The 24895-nt window shown below is 42.0% G+C and overlaps 1 protein-coding gene across 2 annotated transcripts in view; it reads left to right on the top strand.

The window, feature by feature from the left end:
• DIP2B (disco interacting protein 2 homolog B) overlaps window positions 1-24895 on the top strand; it is a 224275-nt gene that overhangs the window by 193647 nt on the left and 5733 nt on the right. For both annotated transcript variants that reach the window (XM_049883095.1, XM_049883097.1), the window contains exons 24-37: window positions 3446-3555; window positions 3673-3753; window positions 6856-6979; window positions 8845-8966; window positions 10162-10273; window positions 12617-12726; window positions 13387-13517; window positions 15146-15314; window positions 16069-16239; window positions 17481-17542; window positions 18464-18521; window positions 20659-20733; window positions 21941-22118; window positions 24322-24445. In XM_049883095.1, coding sequence (XP_049739052.1) covers window positions 3446-3555; window positions 3673-3753; window positions 6856-6979; window positions 8845-8966; window positions 10162-10273; window positions 12617-12726; window positions 13387-13517; window positions 15146-15314; window positions 16069-16239; window positions 17481-17542; window positions 18464-18521; window positions 20659-20733; window positions 21941-22118; window positions 24322-24445 — 1627 coding nt within the window. The remainder of the gene's footprint in view (window positions 1-3445; window positions 3556-3672; window positions 3754-6855; window positions 6980-8844; window positions 8967-10161; window positions 10274-12616; window positions 12727-13386; window positions 13518-15145; window positions 15315-16068; window positions 16240-17480; window positions 17543-18463; window positions 18522-20658; window positions 20734-21940; window positions 22119-24321; window positions 24446-24895) is intronic.

Genomic DNA, 24895 nt, shown 5'->3' on the forward strand with positions numbered 1-24895 from the left:
AGGGTTTCCAAGGAGCACCTGGTGGATTTGAACTGCCGACTTTTTGGTTAGCAACCAAAGCCTTAAACACTACACCACCAGGGTTTCCAGCCTTCTAAAGGGGCAGTTGAAACCAGGAAGTCTGTACATTATTAATCAAGAGTTACATAAAAAGAAGTATCTTCAAACATGTTACCTGCCTAAGCACATGACAGATATATAAAACACACAAATCCTTCTCCATCTCAAGTCCTGTTACACAATGCCCTGCATTCATCATGTGGCAAATTCTACTTTCAATAGCATTTAATTTAGCGTTCTCCTAAAAAACCTTCATATCATAGTAGATGCTCAAAAGACATAGTGCTTTGCTAGCGAGATTTCAATCAATTTTATTAAATGATAAGACCTATATAAAAGAATTGTTTCTAAGCCCCTATAGGCATAACATCTACCTGTCTGATGAAAACATTGTTTGGATTCAGTATTTTTGCTTTCTGCTGTGATTGCCCACTAACATCTTAGCAGGATGCATATGGGAAAGGACCAAAGCAGTTTGAAAATTGTGGCGTAGACAGAAGTGGAGATGACCTGAGATTAGTGCAAGAGGTTAGGATTTAAGAGAAGTAAACACAAGAAGGTGGAAATGGGTAAGGAGTAAGGTTGTTACAGAACAGAGAGAAAGAGGAAAATGAATGAAGATGTGCAGCAGCCCGTGGTGGAAGTCTCATTGAGATGCTTATTAGAGCTGTTGTATAGAGAATGGAAATGTGTTAGTTAGGACTTGTTTTGGCTGCAGGTTTCCAAAAAACACAACAGCAGCTTAAACAAGCGATAAGTTTCTATGTCCAGTGAAAGAAATCCAGAGACAGGTAGTCCAGGGCTACGATGGTAACTCCTTAGTTATTGTGGTCCCAGCTTCCCACCTTTCTTCTCTGACGTTGATGGGTCAGCTGTTGTTACAGAAATGCCGTATAACAAACAAATAACTCTAAAACTCAGTGGCTTAAAATGACAAGCATTTATTTTTTTCCCTCTGGGGACTGTGGATCTGCTCTGGATCTGCTGGGTTTGCCTGGGGTCAGTGGGACTTGGCTTGGCTCCACGCTGCAGGTTGGGTTCAGAAATGTTCCATGTGTCTCATCATGGGACTAGCAGCTGCCTGGGCCGTATTTTTCTCAAGGCAGATGGCAGAAGCAACCAGGCAAGCCAAACTACACAAGCATATTTAAACCTTTTGTTTGTGTCACTTTGAACATTTCATTCTCCAAAACAAGTCAGATCATGCCCATAGTCAAATTGGGCGGAGAAGCATACTCTCCCATGTAACCACAGCAAGGCAAGGAGGGAAGGAAGGATTGTGAGACAAGAAAACAATCACAGCTATCCTCAGAGTCCAGGTAGGCTCCCTGACCTCCAGCCATCATTTCTATATCGCAGCTAGCAGATAGGAGAAAGGGCAAAGAAGGGAATACTCTTCCCCTTTAAACATACTTTCTAGAAATTACACATATTGCTTCCTCTTACATACCATTGTCCCATACTAAAGAATATTGTCTGTATTCCAGGCATGTGCCAGCTAAAAAACTGGGGATACCATTATTAAGGAAGAAGAAGAGAATATATATGGGAGTTGATGACTAGCAATCTTGGCCACAGGAAATTTACAGAGTGTTGTGAGAAAAATAAGGCATATTTGCAAGTACAGCAAAGGGTCAGCAATTAGCTTCTTGGATGTTATTGCTTTTAGTTATTTTTTTATTCTCTGTGACATATCCAAAAACATACACAGAAAAGCTTCAAGACGTTGCTGCTGTTTTCATTTAGCATGTGCTGAAGTATTTTTGTTTTAAACTACACTGCAAAATTCCCTTTTTTAAATGCCAAGCCTTTATTATTTTCGTAAAGTGAATCCAGGATTAGACGATTTACACCATCAAATGTACTCTGAATCCCTGCCTGTCTATATAAAGACTGTCTCCAACCTGATGTATCTGTGATATATTGTTCAGTTTCTTAGGGAGGAATTTTGTACATTCTCTACTTAGAAATGCGGTAGACACTCTGCAGATTAAAGCAGAGTGTTGGCATACTTTATCTTTTTAAGTTTGATTTTTAAATATTTTTAACTTTTTATTTTGAAATAATTTCACAGTTACAAAAAAGTTGCAAAAAGTACAGAGAATTCTTGTATCCCGTTTCCTACCCTCCCCAAATATTTATCCTATTTAAAAAGATTATATGGTTTAAAAATGATTTTATTCCAACTGTTTCAGTATATTTAGGACCAACAGATTTGGACAATAAAAGGTATTTAATCTTAATGTAAATATAGCATCAGCATTACTTCAAACTCAGCTGGCAGTTAACTTTGTTTTCTTGTCTTCTGAGTTCGATACAATAGTGTCTTAATCTTTAATCTGTCAAGAATACCATACAAGGCCTTAGCACTTTTTCTTTCAGAAATGGTTAAGAGTGTTCCTCCCTTTTTTATTTTGATGTGTCAGATCTCTGGAAGAGTTGAGAGAGTAAGTACAACGAACACTTTATATGCCTTCACCCAGATTCACCGTTTGTTAACATTTTTTTTTTACTGAACTCTTTGGAAGTAAGTTGCAGACATCATGACACTTTACCCCTAAGTATTTCAATACTTATCTCCAAAGAACAAAAGCGTTCTCCTAAATTTTTTCACATCAACCACAATGCCATATCATATTAAAAAAATTTAACATGAATGTAATACTGTCATCTCATACTGTATAGTCCATATTCAAGTTTCTCTGCTTTGTCTATTAGAGCTGCTTTTTAAAAGCCCAGTATCCAGTCGTGATCACTTCCATTTGCATCATTGCATTTGGCTGTCATGTCACAGACGTAGATGTTCCCAGCCTTATTTTATTTTCAAGACGTAGATATTTTTAAAGAATCAATATAGGCCACGTGTCTTGTAGAATGTTCCATAATCTGGATTTCATTGTTTACTTTTAATAAAGCACTTCTGACATTCCTGATAAATGTACTCTCCATCCTTATAGACAGCAAATTTCTCTCCAGACCAGGTGTGGACTACTGTTAAGCACTCTTAGGGTTGTATCATGATTGGAGCAGGTGATATTACTTATCAGTAGGAACCCATGCAGCCAACTGCCACCTCCTCAGAGTGACTCTCCCTAACTACCCAAGTTCCCCTCCCGCTACCCATCGCTCCCTGTCCCATGGTGCTATTTTATTTTTTCTAGCACTTCCCACTATCTGACTTTATTGATCTATGTACTTACTGACTGCCTCTCCCCACTAGAAACAAGCTTTGTCTTATTTACCACCATGTTCCCAGTGCCTAGAAGGGTGCTCAGTCAGGTGTTGAATGAACGTTTGAATCAATTTTGGTCAGTCTGGACACACCTTGGGAATATGTAGCTTGAATTGCCACTTGCAGAGTGTTGATTTTTGCCTTTCCTTACAGGTGTAGGCCCTGCTTCTGTGATGGTTGGGAACCTGGTTGCTGGGAAACGCATAGCACAAGCTGCAGGAAGGGATCTTGGGCAAATTGAAGAGAATGATTTAGTAAGGAAGGTGAGTGTTCCAGAGGGTTGACTTTTTACGGACAAGTCAAGGACAGATGGGAGATGCATCATACAACTTTTTAAAAGTTGCGGATCCTGATTATTTTTTTCTGCTTTATGACTTCAGCACCAGTTTCTGGCGGAGATTTTACAGTGGCGAGCCCAGGCAACTCCTGACCATGCCCTCTTCATGCTGTTAAATGCCAAGGTAGTAAGCATTCGATTGTGTATCTAATCAGCTGAGTACTGTGGAGGTGTCTTAGGCACTCTTGATTGATTTCTTTCGTCAGAAAATATTTTCCACTGTCAACTCTTAGGAAGAACTTACATTGTCTTCTCGTTTTGACATACGAGGATAAATTGCGCGATCACTTACAGGCTGACACGAGACCTCCTAGAGTGTTCTTTAATGCCGTCTCTTCTTGTGCTACAATCAAATCTTCTTTGTTCAGTTCTGATAGGAATCATGGGGCCAACACTACAATTACACAGATAAACAGATGGATGGATAGAATGCATTATGTCATACAGCTTTTTATCCAACTTGGCTTTTAATTCTTTGATTTCTGCCAGGAGAAAAATGGCGTTAGAGTAATAATTTAAAAGCCAAAGTTAATTCTAGTACACATTAAATGATTTCTTCTTGACAGCCAAAAAAGCAAATAGGAAAATATGCAAGGGTGTATTTAACTACTGATTTCTAATGGGTGGTTCACCAGAATGTTGTGTTTTTCCAGTCATGAATTCTGAGGAAGTCTGCTGAGCTTTGTTTGCTTCTTTGAATGGCTGAGTTACAGGCTTAAAGTACTGTGACCATGCTGTACAACAGTAGATCTTATCAGCACTGGGAAGACTGGAAATCCTATGGGGATCTCTTAAGGGACCTACCCAAACTGCCCCAGCCTCCTCGATTCTGATATACATTATACCTTTGAGAATTCATGCAATGATAGAACTTAATGATGGGAGTATGCTGTGCATCTTAGAAGTGAAAAGTCTTTAAAAACCTTAAGAACCACTGCTTTGTGGTAGAAAACCTTGGGACTTTCTGCTTTACTTCTGTGGGGGCTTCTCTTCAGGCCCATGGATTCATTCAGACCCTTAGGTTTCATTAAGATGTCAGCTCAGCTTACTTCCCTACTCCACTCCCAAGCTTGACTACAGTTAAAGTTGTGGCCTGGTACCCAGATGTTTGTTAGCACAAGTTTCAACGTGGTGCTTGGTTAGAGAAATGTTACATATGGATGACTGCCCAAAGGACATGGAGTCCATCTTTTCTTCTATACATGCTAACATTTCATCATGGATTAGCCCAGACCACCAGAAAGCTCAGTAACCATGCAGTGTTGTTCCCTCACACCCAGAAAACTATTTTTACTGAACTTTGGTTTGCTGCTATTACAAGGACCAAAAAGAGGAATATTATAAGAAACGGCTTTATGAATTTAACACTGAATTTAGCCAAAGGGGTGTTCACTTTAGTGTTAATAATGTCCAGGAGCAGAGAATTGGCTAAATAAATTATGGCATATAAATAGGATGAAATACTTAACTGTACAGCCATTCAAAAACATGTTACGGAAGAATCTTTGATGACCCAGAAAATACTCATAATGTGTAAGTAGAAAAAAAACAGGATATGAAACTTTTAACAATTGAGTGTTTACTGGATACAAGACCCTGTTCTAAGTACTTTACGTTTAGTAGTTCATTTTAACTTTGAGGAAACTGAGGCACAGAGACATAACTTGCCTGAGTTCACAGAGCTGGTATGTCGGAGGGCTAGGAAATGAGTTCTTTCCTTTCACGTGAACCCAAACTGGCTTCAGAGCCAACGTCCTCAGCCAATGCACTATAGAACCTCTGGCAGGTGGTATCATATGATGCTGTTTTGGTTTAATAAAAAAATGGTGCATGTGAATATGCACTCATTTTTAAAAGACCAGAAGAATATACACCAAAATATTAAAGCGGGGACTGTATCTGTCTGGTAGGATTATATTTCCTTATCTATATTTTCCAAATTTTCTATGCTGAACATGTACCGTTTTATATTAAGAAAATGAAGATTTTTTTTTAAAAGAAACAGCTCAGTAAAACTTGTGTTATGGTGAAATATTTATGAGCTATAAAGTTATAGTAATGAAGACAGTGTGATATTGGCACAGTAGTCAAAGAACAACCATCTGGAATACCATTTGGTATTATCCCGTAAGGTTGAAGATGGGCATACCCAACGACCCAGTGATTCCATTTCTAGGTCAATGCCCTACCAAAACCCAAATATTTATACAAAGACACGTGTACAAGATGACAGTGTCCATCAGCAGAATGAACTGCACCTGTGCTCAGCAGCATAACGGCTCTACAAGAGCGTTGAGTGACAGAAGCAAAGCACAAAAGAGTGCATATAGTACAATTCCATTTATATAAAATTCAAAAATAGAAAAACTAAACTTTCAGGGATACAAACATAAGTGCTAAAAGTATAAAGAAAATGAAATCAGGGATTAACATTAAAAAGTCCAGGTTGTGGTTACCTCTGTAGGGAAAGAAGGATGTGAGCCGGAGCCATATGGCCTGCCTTGGAGCTGCTGATAGTGCCGTGCTGGTTCTTACAGGTGCTGGCTTTATGGTTTTCCATTACGTTGTACATTTGTATTTTATGTATGTACTTTCCCTTCTGTATGTTTTATTTTATAAGGGAAGAGAAATGTTCAAAAAACAGCCTGGTGAAACTTGAATTGTAATAAGGATATTTATGAAGACCCACAGGAGGCATCATTCTCAGGATCAGAAACAATTGACCATCTCCTAATCTTTATTATTAGCTAGCGAACTCTCGTCATTGTCACTGCTTCTGTTTCTGTCTTTGCTGTTAGAAAGCTCAGAGCGTCATTTGTGTTTTACGTTCAGCAAGTGTATGTGAACACATGGCCACTGACCTCACTCATGGCCTCATCTTACTTTTATTTCCCTCATTTTCCCTCTATGCTTTTTCCTTACTTAAAAAATAAAAAATTTATATGTATGTCTTAAGCTACCATAAATAAGAAAAACTATAAATAAATATGTTTGATGTAAGTTAATGTTGGTATTCCCTAAGTAAGTACAGACTTTGGAAAGGAAAAGGAGTTCCACACATGTCTTTTGGTACAATTCCAGGGCACTTTTCACTGGATTTAATAACTTGCTAAAGATGATCTACCAAGGCACAAACTGTTGAAGTATGATATCACATTGGCTGTACTTGTCACTGTTTTATTTCTTTACTGAGCTTTGACCCGCTTATCCTTTCTTTTGTTTAAAGGGAACTACCGTGTGCACAGCCAGCTGCCTTCAGCTTCATAAGCGAGCAGAGAGGATTGCATCAGTTCTGGGTGATAAGGGTCATCTAAATGCAGGAGACAATGTGGTATTGCTCTATCCACCTGGTAAGCATCGGATTGGTAGACCAGACTTAAAGCTCCGTTACTAGACTGCACACTATAAGAGGACAGGAGCTCGGGGCTGTCATGTGTGGCCAGGTAGGCTGTGCACTTCCCAGTTCCAGAGCAGCACCCAAATAGACAAAGGTGCACAGCCCTGCCCCCAGAGCTGTGCAATGCGAGGGCTCTGTGGGACCGTTTTGTTGTATCTACTCTTGAATCCCACCACATAGCACAGTGCCTAGCACATAAAAGGCGCTCGGTAAATGTTGAATGAGTGAATGAATGAATGCTTTAGCTGCCTGCCTTTTGGGAAGCCTTAAAACAGATACTTTGTTTCTAGGAGTGTTCAGGAATGGGACAGTTTGACCCAGTTTCCAAAAGAACATTGTGCTTGAACTCTGTTGACTTAACATTCTTCATATTGTGGCTGATGTTTAGTATTCCTCTATTATTGCTATTTTCACCTTTCATGCTCTAATTCAATAACTTTTCTTAGTAAGAGGAACTCAGAATTACTTGATGATAAAACCAAAACCAAACCTATTGCCATCAAGTTAATCCTGACTCATAGTGACCCTATAGGACAGAGTAGCGCTGTCCCATAGAGTTTCCAAGGAGCATCTGGTGGATTTTAACTGCCGACCTTTTGGTTAGCAGCCGTAGCACTTCACCACTACACCACCAGGGTTTCCATTTGGTGATAGTTTGGTGTAAATATTCTCAAAAATTTCAGGTGAAATAATTGAGTTGTCCCTTCTTTTATTTCTTCCGCCATCTAACCCACTCATACATCCATTCTTCTTTTGGTCTGTTATTCCTATTACTTCATTCTACTCTGATTCTTATTAACGGTATTTTATTTACATCAATACTTTAAGATTTCTAAGAAGGTACGGGAATCCCTCCCATGGTATTCCTGTGAGATTATCTTCCATCTGTCACTTAAGAGGTGGTAATAGACCAGAGCACTTCCCGCAGAGGCCCCACCCCAGGTCCTGACATGGCAGAATCTTCATATGCTTTGCCTGCCTGAAATGTCCATCCATTGACGGGGTGCCATCTAAGAAGCCTAACTGTGCTTCACGTAGCAGCCTTCCAAATACAGAAAAATAAATCAGGTGTTCTTCGTCCCTCCTGCCCGCATTCTTTTGTTTTCCAAGTTAAACATCTGCAGTGACTATTCCTAAGTTATGGTGTCAAGACTCACTCCCATTCTCCTGGCAGTTTTCCTTGGATTCTGTTGCTGGTATGGGTTTAGCAGTCGGGAATTCAGTGGGGCTGTTACAGATACTTCCTGAAGTTTCTGGGCAACACGAACGGTTAATGCACTCAGCTGCTAACAGAAAGGCCGGCAGTTCACGTCCACCCAGAGGTGCCGCCCACCCAGAGGTGCCGCGGAAGAAAGGCCTGGCGGTCCACTCCCCAAAAACCAGCCATTGAAAACCCTGTGTGCACAGTTCTACTCGGCCACACTTGGGGTTCCCACGAGTCAGAATTAGCCCAGATGGCAACCGGTTATTACCTACAGCTCTACTTCATCCTCATAGGCACAGATGGTTGTTGTTGTTTTACCTAAATATAGTGCCACAGTTTATTCTTTTTTATTCTTATTTTTTAATTTCAACCCTTCATTCCATCCTTCAGGTATCTTTTACTTCTGACTGATTCATTGTTACTTATTCTTGACTTCTCTCTCTTTCAGTTTGTATGCTTCCTTCAGTTCCTTCTTAATTTTTAAAATTCCTTCTGCTGCTGTCTCTATTCAGTTATGGTCTAAATAAACTGGTTTGGGAAGGTCTGCCTTTTAGTTTCTCAGGGATACAAAGCAATCACAGGACCCCCCTGACGTGGTCCTCTGTGCCTTGCAGGCATCGAGTTAATTGCTGCCTTCTACGGCTGCCTGTATGCGGGGTGCATTCCTGTGACAGTCCGACCTCCCCACGCTCAGAACCTTATGGCCACCCTGCCCACTGTCCGAATGATTGTTGATGTAAGTATCAAGTGTGTCTTGTCCTCAGGTCATAAAATCAAGCTTAAGATGACTAAGGATCCTTACTAACTTTTTAGTTTTGTTGAGTCAGGAAGTCAGGTTTGTCCCCTGAAATCTACCTCTTTTCCTTAACCTGGCCCAAGTGACTGTCATTATTCAGGGAGAAACTTTGGTATCATGAATGTTAAGGAGATGAAGCTATCATTAATAATTCTCCATAAGACTTTTATCTGCTATTTTTTCTGTATAGTAACCAAGGTAGCTTCATATGTCAGACTCTGAACTATCCCCAGTGTCACGTCACTTTTATTTTTGTTAGTTTTGTAAATCTGGTACAGCATTAAAAGGTGTCCAAGGGGTTGCTTTTCCTTGCCCTGGAGGCAGTAGCAGTGTCTACTGGATAAAAAAATTACATAAATCTACATTGCATCATATCCTAATGTACTTTGAAGCAAAGGGCAGTCTTGGCCAGTGTACTGTTAGGTTATAACATTGCAATTTATGTAACATTTGTTTTTCTAAGAACTGCTGCTCTGTCAGCAACTTGTGCCTGAAATACAAAAGCCATGTTCACCACAGATGATTTTAATACAAAGTTTAGTTCAGCAAAATGCCCTTGTTATGTTCTGCAAAGCAGGCCAGAAAAGCAGAGAGGGAAGTTTCTTGAAGTTGATGCAGTTGATGTGTGAAGTAGGTCACTTTGCATTTCCGTGTGTAGGTGTGCAGGAGAATTTAGTTTCTGGGAGAGCACACATCTGCATCAGTGCTCCTCAGATTCAGTATATGTTCTAGGTCTAGTAAGTTTCACTAGCCTGTGGCAAACACTAACTCCTTCAAAAATGATTATCTGACTCCCCTGATTCCCTGAGCAGCACAAAATCCATGTATTATCTTTAGGAACTCGAGAGATTGAGAGATTCTGTAATGAGACTATAACTGAAATATTTGAGACTCACTGTTGTGAATAAATCTGCCGAAATACAGTTTTGTTTCAAGTCCAGCATTCTGAGACAATAAAATGTTACACATTTCCAGAAGGAAAAACTGTCCTCTTTTGCCCCACATGCATTCTTTGAAAAACTGACACTGTCCTATCTAGTATGGCATGTGAGATGCTTTTAGGAACAGCCAGAGCCTGTGGTGTCACACTGGGGCTAAGCCTCCTGGTGCTTATTTCTCTCTGTTTGTTTTCTAGGTCAGCAAAGCAGCCTGTATTCTCACCACCCAGACACTAACGAGGCTACTGAGATCCCGAGAGGCGGCGGCAGCTGTGGATGTGAAAACCTGGCCAGCTATCATTGACACAGGTAAAAGAGAGAGTTCTCCAGCATCACTGAAGGAGCCTGAGAATTCCTAGCTTCTTGCACCAGAGATGTTTACACAGCTCTTACATCATAACGCATTCCACCTGCTCAGTCAGAGGCAAAATCCAGTCAACTTGTGTTACCAAAGGACTGGATAGTACCACAGCCCAGATCTAAATAACATATCACAGCACTTTTTAAACAAAAAGTGTCCTGCTATTAGCCTTGGCATCATCAAAAGGTGGTTAGTATTTTGTGTTGGATGAGACCTTGTACATGTAGGGCCTTATAGACTGCTGGGAAGATCTCATTCTTGGCTTCTAGATGTGATATAGTTGAAACAACACTGATCTAGAAGTCAGAAGACTTAGGTTCTAGTTCCAGCTTTGTTACTTGCTGCCCCTATAACCTTGATGAGCTTACCCTTTCCTAAAATTCTACCTACTCCTGCCTGACTCACGTATTTGTTGAGAAGATCAAATGCAGTATTATATGAAAGACTCTGAAAACCATTAAATGCATGAATTTTAGATAGTGCTTATACTAAAGAAGGGGCTAAGACATGGAGAATCAGTGATGTAGGAAAGAGTGGACTTTGGAGTCAGGCACATGGGGATTAAAATTCTGATACTTCTGTTTCTCTCTGAGTATCCTTACTACCTTGAAAAAAACTGCCTGTGAAATGGGGTTATAATAACTACTCTATGGGGTTGTGAAGATTAAATGATGTAAAGAACCTAGCATGTAATTATTGTATCTTTTATTGAGCCTTTACCATGTGCCAGTCGCTCAACATGTGCTACCTAACTTTATCCTCACAACAACCCTATTAGATAGGTGCTGTGTTTATTCTCATTTTACAGATAAGAAAACTGAGGTGCGGGAGGTTAAGTAAGTAGCAGAACTGAGATTCAAACCCAGCCAGTGTGGCTCCATCCCCAGCCTCTTTAACCATTTCCCTACCCTTTTATTTCAGTAAGTGCTATATGGTATCCATCCACCTCAGCAACATTTGTATGAATTTAAATGCAGGGATGACGTACATGTATTTGTGGCTACTGTGTGCCAGATGCTGAACTTGGTTTTTTACATGTTACTTACAGACATAAGCACAGTTATATTTAATATATAACGTGAATGAACTGTGTTGGTGTTAATGATGCAAATAGGTCTAGTATGGTTAATGGCCTCAGTCAGATTTCAGGCAGACCTGAGATGTGGGCTGTGGTACAGACAATGGGAAAGTTTCTTTAGGCACTTGAGTGATAGAAGAACCACAGTTAGAGAAAGTCTTTTGTTTGACCAGAGATAGGATCAGTGGCAATGGTTGGAGCCCAATAGTACAGAATTTAAAATGCTTTCTTGATCCAGAAAGCCAAGGGAGCCCTTACGAGTTTTGAAGGAGTGTAGTCAGGGCCAGAGACATTCTTGTTTGACAGACATACAAAGCAAATTTCCAGGGGTGGGGTGGGGGGGTGGGGGGAAGAGGGGAGCCAGTATCATAAATAAGCAAAAGAAAATAGTTCCCAGTTCTGGATTATCATTCTTAAAAATCTACCGTGTTAACGTACGTATACCGTACACTTTGGACATGTCATCAGGAAAGACCAGTTGCTAGAAAAGGGCACTGTGTTTAGTAAAGTAGAGGGTCAGCAAAAACAAGGGAAACCCTCAATAATTCGGACTGACACAATAGCCACAGCATTGGGCTCATAGGACGTACCGATGATCGTGAAGATGACGCACGGCTGGGCGATGTCTCATTCTTTTATACATATGGTTGCCATGACTTGGAGCCAACTAATAACAACCACAGCAACAAACTGTAAATAATGAACAACTTGAAACCACCACGATAACAACAGTAACTAATGCTTGTCGACCATGTACTGAGTCACGTGTTTTAAAAGTGTTTTGTGTGAACTAACTCCCCAGCAACTCTATGTGGCCAGGTATTAGTCTCATTTTAGAGAGAAGGAAACTGGGACACAAAGATGTAAAATAACTCTATGGTCACATAGCTAATAAATGGTGGCACTGGGATTTGAATGCAGGCGGTCTGCTTCCATAGTCCATATTTTCACCTATGTTATACTACCCTTACTAAACTTCTGTTAAATAAATTTACCTGATGCAGATCTGTTTGCTTATATTGTTCAGCAGTGTCCTCAACCCCAAACCACCTTTAGGAGTGGCATCCATGAGCTGCTTTCGCAGACTCTAAGCTTTAGCAGATCCCAGAAACTAAATTTGGCCATAGCAGAGCCACAGAAAATCAGGTGAAGAGCAGTGATTTTCATGTCCCAACATGTCTGACTTACATCATTTTTTTTCTTTTCACTGCAGATGATTTACCCAGGAAAAGGTTACCTCAGCTCTATAAACCACCCACTCCTGAGATGTTGGCGTATCTTGATTTTAGCGTCTCTACAACTGGCATGCTTACAGGAGTGAAGGTAAAGTCATCTGGATAGATTCACACACTTGATGCTGGTAAAATGCCAGGTCTGCAAAAAATAGAGATGACCACTGGGGAAGCCACATGCTGGGCCAGGGACCAGTAGGCGGAGGATCAAGGGTCCCTGCTATATTTAAATAAAAGCATTGGCTCTTCCAGAATGAGTTATCCCAAGGAATCTGTGCTATGAAGTTTTCTGAACCTAGATAAATAAGAGTTACAGTTAAAGCCAGTGTGAAGCCATAGGTTCATGTTTCACAAAATTCACTATTGACTAAGAAACATGTTACCTTAATTTATACTTAAAGGAGTCCCTGGGTGGTGCAGATGGTTAAGTGCTTATCTACTAACTGAAAGGTTGGCATTTGAAACCCACCCAGAGGTGCCTCTGAAGACCAGCCTGGGGATCTTTCTAAAGGTCACAACCTTGAAAACCCTATGGAGCATTTCTACTCTACACACACAGAGTCGCTGTCAACTTGATGGCAACTAATGAAAACAACAACAAATTCAGACTTAGGTTAGGTTTTGAAGCAATGAAAAATATACATCATTTTGAGGAGTTTGGGGGGAATTAAAACATCAGAACTATTGGTAGAGCTGTTTTTCTGCCAATGGGATGACAGTTCCGTCCTGTTCCATGTTCCTTACTTTCCAGATGTCCCACTCTGCAGTGAACGCTCTCTGTAGAGCCATCAAGCTCCAGTGTGAGTTGTATTCTTCTCGGCAGATTGCCATCTGCCTTGACCCTTACTGTGGACTTGGCTTTGCACTCTGGTGTCTCTGCAGGTAGGAATTGAAAAGCCAAAGAAACAGAATGTGTGGGGGTATACTTTGGGGTTATAACCACCTCATCCTTCCCTTGCTTCCTTTATTTGGTAAAGTTTCAATAAAATGTTGATGTTTCTAGAATTTATGCACCTGATGTATCTCTGATATTTGTCTAGTTTTGTTTGTATCCCCTTTTGCCTTTTCTGGTGATTTTAAACCTGATACAGAAGGGCAGTGATCTTAATCCCTGCTGTGTTCCATCCTATAATCCCCATTTTAGAAACAAAGCCAAGTAGAAGGATGAGATATTTGGATGAAATATGTCACGCTTTCACAGCTAGAACGTACCCCATAGGCTTGACAGGAAGGGATATAATGAAATGGAGTGATAGCGTGTAGGTGGAAAGTAGCAGGTTTGTCCTTGCCAAGTTGCTCCTTGCAGTTTAGCAGATCCCCACTCCTTCCACTGTCTACCCAGAGAACCTTGTCTCATACCTGCATTTCCACCTCTTTCGTGGGCATCTCCACAAATGCCTCACAGACGCCTGCAATTAAACATCATCTTTCTGTGTCCCTGTCTTTTTTAGGGTAGGATCATCCACCTGGAGGCCCACACTGAAAGCTTGGGCATTGTCTTTGACTTATGGGTCTTTATGTCTCACACCCAGTGGAACATGAAGTCTTTTGATTCAGTTGTTCCTAAACGTACTTAACAATCACCTAGAGATCTTTAAAAAAGCAAAACAAACTAATGGGCCTTCTCCAGACTTAGTAAATTAGAATCCCCACAGGCAGAGCCCACAGTTTCTATACTTTTTAATAAAGAATTCCTGGGGTCCTGGTGATTCTGATCTATAGTTAAAGATTGCCAACTGTAGATTATACCTACCTTACATGACTGCCATTCCTTCCTTTTTATCCTGGCTGCACTGACAGGGCTCAGGCCCTCATAGTCTCTCACCTAGTCTATCACCACCTTTCCCACCTGCCCCTCAGCCTTCAGTCTCCTATCTCTGATCCCTCCTTTGTGTTGCTAATTTTGCCCCAGCTTAAAGCAGCAAGACTGCCTGTTGGGTTAAGTCTAAACTTCATGTGATAAGTAGGCCCTTTCATAGTTTGCACCAGCCCCTCTGGCCTCACTTCTCATTGGTCCCGTTTATCTGTGTGCCAATGTTTCACACTGGAATACTGTTTCTGACAACCTTAAATGCACCTTGTTCTTTTATGTCTCCAGGCCTTTGTGTATGCTCTTCCTCTGCCTGGAACGCCCTCACCACCATCCCCACTTCCCCAGCCACTGACCATTCCTATTCCTCCTCATGCCGCAGCACCAGTGTCACTGACTCAGCAAAGCTCCTCTCTGCCACCGGACTTCCCCAATTTGAATGAATTGCTCATTATTCTCTGATCTCAATTCCCTTCATTCATACCTCAAGTACTGCACTTACCAGAATCTGCTTTATTTTATAGTTATGTGTCTCATGGGTTGCTGAGGAACAAGATTAATGCTTAGACCCTTATATCTCATATGATCTAACGCTGTCCTGTGTACTCAGTAAATGCTTATTGAATTGCTAGTGTTCTGAAAAACATCAGGGTTCCTTGGATGAGTTAATAGTGCCAGCTCTTGCCTTTCTTCCCTGCAGTGTCTATTCAGGCCACCAGTCCATCCTGATTCCTCCTATGGAGTTAGAAAACAACCTTTTCCTCTGGCTCTCTACTGTCAACCAGTACAAAATAAGAGATACTTTCTGCTCCTACTCAGTAATGGAGCTCTGCACCAAAGGACTTGGAAACCAAGTGGAGGTGCTCAAGGTGAGAAGTGGCTACAGCAGGTAGCGAGCCCTGAGAGGTTTTAGAGAAATGGGGCAGGGCGTGGTAATATCAGAATAGGGGTTGACAGATCTGTCTGTCTTTATCTGGCCAGTCAAGCAAACGGATTTTTATAAATCTCAGAAAGTATATTTCTTCTACCTTCCTAATTTAATTTAAGCTGATTCTTACTCTATGTAAAGTAAAAGATAAAAGAGAACTGGATTTTTTTTTCCCCCAATAGAAATTTGAAACCTCAGAATATTAGAGATTGGGGACTGTCCCCAAAACGAGGGTAGCTCAGTCATGTGTGTAATCAGTGGTGATATGACTGACTGACAGATGAGTAAATCAGTTGTCTTTAATAGAGAAATGGGATCTCAGGGATGAAAAAAAGAGACGAGAGATTAGATCTCCACGGTTCTAGTTTTACTGTTTTCTCAGACTCACCTCTCTATTTTGAACTAGGGAGAAACCTATGGTACACAAAAGGGGAGGAATAAAAATACATTACTAAAGAATCTAAGATTTTGAAAGAAAAAGAGAAAGAGCAGATCTACCAGTGGCTTATAATTTTAGTGGGATGTCTTGGCATTTTCTTGTTTTCCAGAAGCTTTTGTCTTGTCTTTGCTTATCTGAGGGGAGAATTCACAGTTCCTTGGCTTTTCCTGGCCAAAGAAATAGAGCAGTGGCCCTCCCTGTTCAATTACCCTGTGATCCTACTGACCTCTGCCCTTGTCCATGGGTGTCTTTACAGACCAGAGGCATCAACCTTTCCTGCATCCGGACCTGTGTGGTGGTGGCGGAGGAGCGGCCCCGCATCGCCCTCCAGCAGTCCTTCTCCAAGCTCTTTAAAGACATCGGACTGTCCCCTCGGGCCGTCAGCACCACTTTTGGATCAAGAGTCAATGTAGCAATATGTTTACAGGTGACCGTTATGAAATCTCATGTGCTAACAGATGGAAGGGGAATGCATAGTGCTTCAGAGCATAGACCCCACAGCCAGGCTGCCTGGGCAGGAGCTCCAGCTGCACCTACTTGCTGTGGAACTTTGGGCTTGTTATTTTAACTTCTCTGTACCTCATTTTGCTCATCTGTAAAATGAAGATAATACTTTGGTATCTCATAGGGTTGCTTTACAGAATCATTGAGTTACTAAATGCCAAGTATTGGGTGCAGCGTCTGGAATACAAACTCCCATGTAAATATTTACTCTTATTAATAGTTTCATAGTCTATGCCAGTCAATCAAGAAGATTTCTAAGTTCTATTTGAATTTTTTATCCACTCTTTTTCTGTCTCTGTATTTTATATCTTTTTTGAAAAGGAAGCACAAACAAGTCTGTATTCTCTTCTCCAGTGAGATGGCAGCTTTGCCGTCTTATTCATGGTGGGTAAATCACAGAAAAGGGACTAGAACTGAGTCTGATTTTATGTAGCTCGGAGTCTAATAAGATCATGTAGGCTGAATGAGTGTGAAAGTGAAGAAGGTGATGGACACAGGTAGACACTGTCAGGTCTTCTGTGACCTGGTCAGTGACTTTCTGAGTAGCATCAGGATGCACCTACCATGGGATCCCATTGTGGCCCTTGCCCTTTCGGCTGGGGCCACTGGTAGTTTTGAAGATCCTTGCGATAACATTTATTGCCTGCCTTCTCCCTGCTTTGAGTCCAGGGATAAAAATCCTCCTAAGCTCAGGAACTACAGCCCTTGTGACAAGAGGGAGGAAGAGCAGAGGGCCTACCCTTCCAAGGGAGACGGAGAGAAACGCTAGGATAAAGCCCGGCTGTGAGCTTCCGGCAATTGTTAACTGCAGCCCTGCCTCACCCGGTACAAGAGAGGATGAGTTTTCAAATTAGAGTTGGATTTTTCATGTCTGTGGCTCAGTTATCTACACTGAAACCTGTGACAGCTGGAACTTGACAGGACTGCCTTGTTTTTCCAGGTCTCAAAAGTTTTCTGCCTGTGATAGGGTACAGTCTTATCACTTTTCTATCGCTCTCTAGTAGGGGGACATATTTGGGTTTTCCTTCTCTGACAGGTTTCCGCCTTAGCAGAGGTTCTGGCTTTCACAGGTTTTACTGTATTTCTTGACTTGAAAATGTAAAATATGGAAATACAGTTAATTTAAAATTTAAACTAATAATGCGTTGATATATTTCTCTTTAGGGAACCTCAGGGCCTGATCCAACAACTGTGTACGTTGACCTGAAATCACTAAGACATGACAGGTATGGTGGGTTTGTGGGGCTCCTTCTCTGTCAGACTTCCTAAGCATTGAAAGTTCTCAACCTCAAGAAAGCCAGCATTTCCCTCATTCCTTTCATGTTTGTATTTTCCAGAAAGGGGACAAGGAGAGGGAAGAAATCAGTCCTTTATTATTAATACCTGAGAAGATTTACATTTATCAGAGAAATCTTTAATTCTCATGGTTGCTGTACTATAATATTAAAATGTAATACTTAATTCCTGCCTATGTAAAAGTATTTTGTGACATTGGATATAAATTAAGCTGGAATAGATAGACTCTTTCCTCTAAGACGTTAAAAATAAAATTTGGCACTGACAAGATAAATGAGGCAGAGTAAGATTTTTGAAGCAACACTTTATCTGAACCCCATGAGCAAAAGTCTTCCTTCTCATCAGCTTAGAAGGACATTTGAGCTGTGTTACCAGGTGGACACCTGGCCTTAGGGTTCTGAGACCCTGCCCAAGCCCTGCTGACTTTGGATGTGCCCGTGCGTATAACCCACAGCACTGACCCCACCTGTACAGGTTGAGCATCTCTCTAGCACAGGAGTACTCAACCGGGAGCGATTTTTCCTCTCAGGGACAATTTGACAATGCCTGAGGGAATTTTTCGTTGTCACAATAGGGTGGGTGCTCCCGGCCTCTAGAGACCAGGGATGCTGCTAAACATCCTACAGTGCACAGACAGTCCCCACAACAAAGAGTTTTTTGGCCCAAAATGTCAGCAGTGCTGAGGTTGAGAAACCTTTCTCTAGTGTGATAAGGAGAAGCACGTTAGAGGTCTTGGTAAGCAGCGTATAGCTGTAGATGACATGGTGAATTCTTTTTCTTTTTTTAATTGTTATAAATGTGAATTCATTCTTTTAAAGGCTTGTATGTGGTAAATATTTGTTCTTTGGCAGGGTTCGTCTTGTGGAAAGGGGTGCCCCCCAGAGTTTACTCCTCTCAGAGTCTGGAAAGGTAATTTGTTCTCTTAACCATTGGGAAGGTGGCTTCTGTGGAGAAATAGCTCAATTTAAAGAAACCGGAAGCCATGTAATATATGAGTTTTTTCTGCCCATATATTAGTCGCCAGGGCAAGACTTAATTGAAATGTGGAGATAATTCAACAATTCCAACTTAACTAATACTTTCAAATCCGTATAGGTACATAGACAAAAAGAATACTGAATTTGAACTTTCTAAATTTTGATTTTTTTTTTTTAAATCTGGCTTACTGACAAACCAGCAGAATGTGGTTTTGATTGTATTCAAAGTAAATGAGAAATGCATAGAAAGAGCCGATTCCGTCTTTATAACCATTTAAAAAAAAAAAAATCATTGCCATTGAGTTGATTGCAACTTACAGCAACCTCATGTGTTACAGATTGGAACTGCTTCATAGGTTTTCGTGGCTATAATCTTTATGGAAGCAGATTGCCAGTCCTTTCCTCTGCAGCACTGCTGGGTGGTTTTGAACCATCAACCTAGATGAGTATTTAAGAGTAAACCGTTGGCACCACCCAGGGACCTTGTAACTATTACAAGGAAGAAAATGGGGGTAACAGATTTAAGTTGGATTGGGGGTTTGTGGTTTAAGATCAGGGAAGACAGACATGTATTGAAAGAGAAATAAGGGGGAAGAGGTTAAAGATATTTGAGAATAAGATTTGTTAGATAAGAATGAGGCTTAAAAATGTTAAAGGAGAGATTTAGTGTGAACAATTTAATTTACTAAGGCTGATAGCACACCAGCACAGGCTGCCAAGATAGGCAGCTCCTGACATGCGTGGTATCTCAGGATCTCGTCTAGTGATTCTAAAAGGCAGACAGAAAATTGGGAAGAAAAAAACGGGATTCTACCTAATCTCTCCAGTGGCATATCAACACCGTGGCGAGCTCACTGCAATTTCGCTCTTCCATCTGAACGCTTTAAGTGGCGTTGGATTGATTTTATTGTCTTGAAAGCCTTTATTTACGGGGCCAGCGGTGGCTCAGTGGTAGAATTCTCACCTCCATGCTGGAGACCAGAGTTGAATTCCCGGGCAGTGAACCTCATATGCAGCCGCCATCTGTCTGTCAGTGGAGGCTTGTGTGTTGCTGTGATGCTGAACAGGCTTCAGTGGAGCTTCCAGACTAAGGCAGACTAAGAGGAAAGATCTGGTGATCTACTTCCAGAAATAAGACAATAGAAACCCCAGGGATCACAATGGTTGGATCCACAGCTGATACGGGGGATGATGCAGGACAAGGTAGCGTTTTTGTTTCGTTTTGCATTTGCCTCAGTTCAGGAGTGGTACCTGGCCCAGACTCTAGGGCCAGGGGACAGGATGTCTTTCAGGATCTTGGAGACATGGATATCTTTCCGTTCTCCCGCAGAAGTTCCTTTAACTCCAGCACGAGCTGTCTGCTAGAGTGGGGTCTCTCGAGCTGCTTCTTCCTTGAGATTTTAAATGTCTATACTCAAATAATCATTGTAGGGCTCCTAAGTAACCCCATACTTTAGAAACCTAGGATAAGGAAAGCGGTTTAGGAGGACAGAGTAGGGTAAACAGAGAGGCCTTCCTTTTGTTAGACCTGGGATCATTCTTCCTTTTCCCTCCTGAGGAAGATCCCGGGGATGCGATGTCTTTCAGGATCGTGGAGTCATAGCTGGCTTTCCGTTCACCTGCAGAAGCTCCTTTAACTCTAGCGTGAGCTGTCTGCTGGAGTGAGGTCTCTTGAGCTGCTCCCCTCCAGCTGCCTTTTCTGTTATAAAGGAGTTTACTGCTTTTGCCTCAGTGAATGAAATAGATCATGAAAAAGGGAAGTTATGTGGGTATCTTACAAAATTCTTGCTGTTCCAATGCTGTTCTGCATTTTTCTCGTCCCTCTGAAGAGATGGTAAGTGGCTCCCTGTTTTATTTTTGAGGATGAATCTCACTACACCTCTGAGCAGACTGAGCAGTGAAAGCAAAAGAGGCGTTTTGCTAGCGTCCCTCAGGGTGGCTGCTGTGATGGCCACTGCACTTGACTCCTGCCCTTTGGGCCATCCCCTCACTTCCACATGGCTGGGCATTTCCTCAAGGCCATTAGATTCACTTGAACACAGTCTTTGTGTTTACCCTTTGATTTTTAGATTTTACCTGGAGTGAAAGTGGTTATTGTTAATCCTGAGACCAAAGGACCTGTTGGAGATTCTCACCTGGGAGAGGTCTGTATGATTTTCATTTTTACTCTGAAAAGTCAGCAGTGAAACATTTTAGGGTTCACATTCTAGAAATCAGTGAAACTGTAGATTGAATTTTCTCCCCCACTGTGAATAGAGTTTTAATCTTTCTCTGGAACTGAAATGGACAGAAGGGGGAGATTGAGACAGGGATCAAGAGAAGATTCAGACACCCAAACTACAAACAGCCCCCGATTTGTCAACGGACGTTCCTTTAGCTGAAGAGGAAAATGGATAGGTTGTACCCATTCCATCTCATGGTTTAAGGGACAGAACTTAAAGGAGCCACAAGTATAACATGTTTTTTAATTCATGTTTGTATTAGTATAAACATGTTTTAAAATACTTCACTCCTACCCTCTCTGCCCCCGCCCCCACCCCATCCCCGCCACCGCACTCCCCAGTCTTTGATGCTTCATCCTATAGCTGAACAGGAGGACTGTTGTAATGGAGTCAGATGGTCTGGACTCTGCCAGTAACCAGCTTCTCAGTACTGAGCAAGTTACTTAACTTCTTTGAGTCTCAGTTTCTTCATCCACAAAATGGGGATAATAATAGCACCTACCAAGTAGAATCGTTGTGACAGTTAAATGCATCAGTGCCTGTGCCTGTAACTCACATGGAACAGTCACTGTCACCTAGTGAGTGTTATCAGCGACTTCTAGCTGTTGTTCTTATCACAGTTAGCTATTACTATGTGTACACTGTAAATTTAAATACCCTCTAGTATTTTCTTGAGGGCTTTATACCACAGTTTCAGAAGCACTGAAATGAACCCTTAGTGCATTTGTGAGACTCTGGGTGAGGATGAGAAATGAGCCAGGAGGCAGTGTAGGAGCGTGGTTCTGAGCAGGGCCTGGAACCACACTGATGTGGGTATGAATCTCCTAGTGTCTACATCTTAGGCAAGTTACTTCACTTCCTGTTTTTCATCTGTCAGATGGGAGTAACAGTAGTGCACATCATAGAATCGACAGCGATACGGCACGTGAAGGTACTTAGTGTCCAGAACATAGTAAACACTGGCTACATCTTAGCTGCCTTTATTACTGCACTTGTGATGGTGGTGTGGTCATGTGATGTTAACATAAAAATGAGATTAAAGAATAAAAATAATCTGTCCCAAGAGAAGTGAATTGACGTGAATGTATGTTCCTGGTGAAATGTGACCAGTGCCTGTCTCTCTTTGTAGATTTGGGTGAACAGTCCCCACACAGCCAGTGGTTATTACACCATCTATGATAGCGAGACTCTTCAAGCTGATCATTTCAACACTCGCCTCAGCTTTGGGGACGCTGCGCAGACACTCTGGGCTCGAACAGGATACCTGGGGTTTGTCCGCAGGACGGAGCTCACAGCGGCCACTGGAGGTATCTTCCACAGCAGCGCCTCCCCGTGGTTGTGTTTGTGTTTCAGCCAGCAGCAATGGCTGGCCTCTTTCATCCTGCCTTTGGTTTGTGGAGTATGTGTATTTAGTTATTTCCTCCTATGGTTCTTGAACCCATATGTTACTTTACATTCGTCTGAGCTAACACTTTACCCATAAGAAGTATCTAGGAGGTAAGCTTTCTGGTGCTTGAGGAGTGCGTAGGAGGTGAGCACTCTGGTCGTGAGGAGAATGTAGGAAGTAAGCTTTCTGGCCTGTAAGGAGTATGTAGGAAGTAAGCTCCTTTGCCCATGGAGAGTGTCCAGGAGATAAACTCTCTGGCCCTTGAGGAGTGTGTAGGAGGTAAGCTATCTGGCCCATGAGCAGTATCTGGGAGGTAAGCTCTCCAGCATGTGAGGAATATCTAGTTGGTAAGCTATCTGGCTCATGAGGAGTATCTAGGAGGTAAGCTCTCAGGGCTGCTTTATCATCATCCCTGAACTGTGGGTTAGATCAGCTGGGCAGCCAGAGAGCTGTGCCTGATGGTGCGGAACACAGACCCTCAGCCCTACAAGCCTAACACCAAACCCTGAACAAGCTCCTGGGACAGCTGTTGACAGGTTTTAGCTCTTCGCCCCTGCACACCTAACCTCTGAGAGGGGGTGTCAGTTCTAAGGATCCATCTTGCTGAAGTGCTCTGGCCCCTTGGTGTCTCTTCTTGGATGCAGGACTACTTTTTGGCAAGGCTCTGATGTCAGGCTTCCCTCCAATCATCCTCTGCCCAGTTGATTTCCATGGCCTCACTGCTGTGTACTTTCAGCCTGCCTTCCTGACTAGCATTCATAGCCATTTTAAAAAATATCTAACACTAACCATCTCATGTACTTTAAGAACTAAAACAAAGAACTAACTGGACTTTCAAGGTCTGCATCAGACTGCATCCATTCTGACCAGTGTCCTTAGTGTCTCCATATTTCCTTGGTGGGGAGGGGGCCAGTGGAGAAGACACAACAGCCCTAGTCAGGCACCCTGAGTTTGAAGCCTGCCTCTGCCATTAGCTGTGTGACCTTGAGCACTCACCTAACCACTTAGCTTCCTGCCTGGAAAATGGGAGATAATGGCTCCTGCCTCATGAAAATTACGTGAGATTAAATGATACAATGCATTTAGAGGCCTACAACAGTGCCTGGCACATAATAAGCCCCCATGAGATGTTAACTGCTGTTTCTGTTGGTTTTTTTCTTTTCAGCCTTTAGTAGCATTCCCAGATGAAGATGCCTATAAGCAACTTTTGCAGGACCGCCTTATTCCTCTTTCCCCAACTGTTTCTGTCACTTCGTTTTGCTAAATTTTTTTGAAATCTACCTTTTCCAGAACATATTGAATTTAGTAGACCTAGCAGGATCGTCTCCATTGTTTGAAATGCAGTACCTATAAGCACCGTGTAGCCTTGTGTATACAGCATGTTCATAAAATCTTTAAAAAAAAAAAAAAAAACATACAGGATGAAATTTCTGCCAGATGACAAACCTAGTAATAACCAGGACTAATCTTTCCGTGTTCTATAATCCTACTTCTTAAAGCTAGATTCCTTGAAGATGTCTAGACACAATGACATGCATTCGCCTCCTCTTTCTGCTCCCAGGCCCTCTCTCTTCTCCCCCTACCCACAATCATCTGGCAAATTCCTCCTTATCCTTAAAGGTCAGCCCTGGCTTCAGCTCCTTCCTGGAGCCTTCCCGGAACCATGAATGGGGCTCGGCGAATGGCCTCTACTCCTCAGCGCCTCACATATGCTCCTGTCCCTGGGCTCCTACAGTGCAGTGGCATGCCCACTTGTGTCTGTCTCTCAGTAGAATGTCGGTGTCTGCAGACCAGGAATCGTATTTTGTCATCTCTGCGTCCCCAACCACTTACTGGCACACAGTAGTAATAACAGTTAATATTTCTGACTGCTTACAATGTGCCAGGCACCATAGTGCCTACCTTACGTGAACTATCTCATGTAATCTTCACAGCAGCATTTCTTAATACTCCTTTCTTACAGACAGGGAAGCAAAATTTAATTTGCCCAAAGTTACATAACTAGTGAGTAGTGGAGCCAGGTGATGTGTTGGGCAGTCTGAACCCTGAGCCCTTAACTCTGACATTATATTGCTGTTGTACGTGTCTGATGAACCACGTTGCTCTCCTCTTCTCTCTGCTAGAGCGTCATGATGCATTATATGTAGTGGGAGCTCTGGATGAAACACTGGAGCTGAGAGGATTGCGATACCACCCGATCGATATTGAGACCTCGGTGTCTCGGATCCACAGGAGCATTGCCGAATGGTAAATTCCCTAGCACAGAATGTGCTTCCCACCTAAGCTTAGTAGTAATTAATACTGATCTAATTAGTCAGCCGTCTGTACCAAATACCCACCTACACACACAAGATTCCAAGGGGAGTAAGAAAATAAGTAGACCCTGATTCTTGTCTTGGGCATGCAGTCTGCCTTTTCCCAGGAGCCAGACAAGGCCGTGGAGATACTTAGACAGGGTCTACAGACCCTCTATGGACCAGAGTCATTTTTAATGATAAAAAACAAAACAGTTGCCATCTAATCACTTTCGACTCATGGCGACTCCATGTATATTAAGAATAGAACTGTGTTCCCTAGGATTTTCAATGGCTGATTTTTTGGAAGTAGATCACCAGGTGTTTCTTCTGAGCTGTCTCTGGGTGGACTCGAACCTCCAGCCTTTTGGTTAGTAGCCAAGAGTGTTAACCCATGTGTACC

The sequence above is a fragment of the Elephas maximus genome, chromosome 4, assembly GCF_024166365.1.
Source record: "Elephas maximus indicus isolate mEleMax1 chromosome 4, mEleMax1 primary haplotype, whole genome shotgun sequence".
In the NCBI taxonomy this organism is placed as follows: domain Eukaryota; kingdom Metazoa; phylum Chordata; class Mammalia; order Proboscidea; family Elephantidae; genus Elephas; species Elephas maximus.